Source organism: Gouania willdenowi, chromosome 7 (assembly GCF_900634775.1).
Source record: "Gouania willdenowi chromosome 7, fGouWil2.1, whole genome shotgun sequence".
Lineage (NCBI taxonomy): Eukaryota > Metazoa > Chordata > Actinopteri > Blenniiformes > Gobiesocidae > Gouania > Gouania willdenowi.
Window position 1 is genome coordinate 21910664 of NC_041050.1, and position 2285 is coordinate 21912948.

General features: G+C 37.2%; 1 protein-coding gene across 1 annotated transcript; it reads left to right on the forward strand.

The window, feature by feature from the left end:
• The first annotated feature begins 482 nt into the window (after positions 1 to 482).
• Positions 483 to 1002, forward strand: her12 (hairy-related 12). Its single transcript, XM_028452350.1, has 2 exons — positions 483 to 593; positions 679 to 1002. Exons 1-2 carry the CDS (start codon positions 525 to 527, stop codon positions 1000 to 1002), a joined length of 393 nt encoding a protein of 130 aa, XP_028308151.1. The 5' UTR covers positions 483 to 524.
• The last annotated feature ends 1283 nt before the right edge of the window (positions 1003 to 2285 follow it).

Sequence of the window (2285 nt, forward strand, 5' to 3'; positions counted from 1 at the left end):
CTGAACAGTATTACCTGATGTTGCCTGATAACATCTGCCAGGATGTATTGAATATGTAACCACAAACAGCCATAAAATCTTACAAAAACAACATGTAGGTGTGTCCAATGATTCTGTCTGTGCAGGAAGCCTTTAATTACTGCTCAGCTTATATTGCTTTATGGCCGTCTCTGCTTCTTAATGACACTTGTCCCCTTCTGGGAAATGCCCAAATTTGATCTTAATATGTATTAAAAACATTCATTTCTGACCTGTATCCACTGATAACCACTTGATAATTAATTATGATTAAATTAATTTTCTGTTTCTTATCTTGGGAAACATGTAGGGCAGAGATGCCCCCTGTCTGAAATATTGACATGCTCTTCATTGTTGTTCATGGAATCCCACTGCTCGGAGTGTGGGAACCCCAGCCCTGCCTGAGCCTCATTGCTTTGTTATGCTAATGTCTGAGTATAAAATGAGGAGCAGTCAGAGCCTCCCCAGCCTGTACAGCAGAAGCTGTTCTCTCCTCCTGCACAGACATGGCACCTTGTTCAACTAGCTTCACTTCTCATCAGCAAATGAGGATATCCGATAGAGACAACATCAAAGTGAGTACAACACATGCTTTATATGTAAAAAAAAAAAAAAAACTTGAACAACAGTCTCATTACCTGTCAATCTTTTCTTCCTCAGCTGAGAAAACCCATTGTAGAAAAAAAGCGCAGAGATCGCATTAACAGCTGTATCGAGCAGCTGAAAGTCATCCTGGAGAAGGAGTTTCACAAGCAGGAGCCAAACTCCAAGCTGGAAAAAGCTGATATCTTGGAAATGACAGTGAGCTTTCTAAGGCAGCAGCTTCAAATGAGGCTCTGTCACAGTAACTTGAAGCCAGGGTACCTCTCCTGCTGGAAGGACTCTGTGCAGCAGCAGCAGGAGCTGAAGCTCCATCAGCCTTCCATCCAGGGATCAATGAGCATTCAGGACAGCAGCAAAGGACCTGTGTGGAGGCCTTGGTAGAGATACTGGGACCTGAGGGTACCGTGCTCTCCTCACTGTGTAGGAAACATGTTTCCAGTCTGCTCATACACCATGAGCTTTCAAACTGTCACATCACATTGATGGACAAGTAAAAGCAAAGCCTCTCACTTACTGACTTAAGATTGAAATTCTGTGACTGACATTTCAAGCTGATGATAGTTTAGTCAGATTTTGTAAAGTGATTGTTTACTCCAGTGGAGTTAATCTTTGGACTGCTTGTTGGAACGCTATTCACTGTACTGTGATTTACTGACAGCTTCTGTTGAGAATATTTCTCTTTTCTTTTGATGCAAAATGTTTCCTACATAATGATGATGATTATGATAATGCATCTGCATTTGCATTTGTTACTGTTTCACCATGTCTTAAAACTACTTTCTGATGTTTGTACGACAATTACAAATAAATAGGATACAATCATTCAAACAACTTGTTGGCTTCTTGCAGTAAGAATGAAAGTGCATTTATACTTCATTAAAAATAATGTTCAGCTCAGCTTCTTTCAAACACCTCAGACGTCCAAATAATGTAGGATGGAGGATTTGAGGTTAAATGTCTAAGGAACAATGGGGTCAGTATGACGTTTGACGTTTGTGAGGTGTTAGAGAACCCAGAATTAAAGGACATTTTGGCTTTGAAACTTTTGAAAAATGAACCTTCTCGTTGTCAGTTTTCTGTTATATATTCATCATTAATAGGTACTAGACTACGAAAAGCTTGATTGGCTCATCTCAGGCATTTTTATTACATGTTTTATTTGTTATTTGTTGTCCTTGGTGCAACTCTGTTACCAACATTTAGATACCGGGAAAGGTACATTAATTATTTTTAAAAATATAATTCCCATTAGGCACATAAAGTAACATCCTAACTGAACAACCACTTGATTTCAGAAAAAAAAAAAAAAAATTAAATAATATTAAGTAATTTTTCAAATCTAACTTTCCCAACTTTTCAATATTGACATGTTTCACTTTACTTATTCCAGTATTTATTTTCAAATAATTGCTCTAATACATTATGCTCATGATTATTTAAACTCTTTTAAGGTCAATAGATCTAATCCTTGAGAGCTAAGAAATACATTTTTGATTATTTTTCTCTTAAAATGATGTGGTAACAGGGTTGAAACAAGAGTATTAGGGTTGCTTAAAGTCACAGGGTTGAATAGTTGCACTACTTTTGATCATTACATACATGTGTAAAATAAAAGCTCCACACCACATAAATGTCATTTGACTTTTATTTGGCATTAACAACCT

Excerpts from the sequence above, each read along its gene's own strand:
- her12 (XM_028452350.1), top strand. The coding sequence starts at position 525 with ATGGCACCTTGTTCAACTAGCTTCACTTCTCATCAGCAAATGAGGATA. Across the intron at positions 594-678 it reads CCGATAGAGACAACATCAAA|CTGAGAAAACCCATTGTAGA; the intron begins GTGAGTACAACA and ends TTTCTTCCTCAG.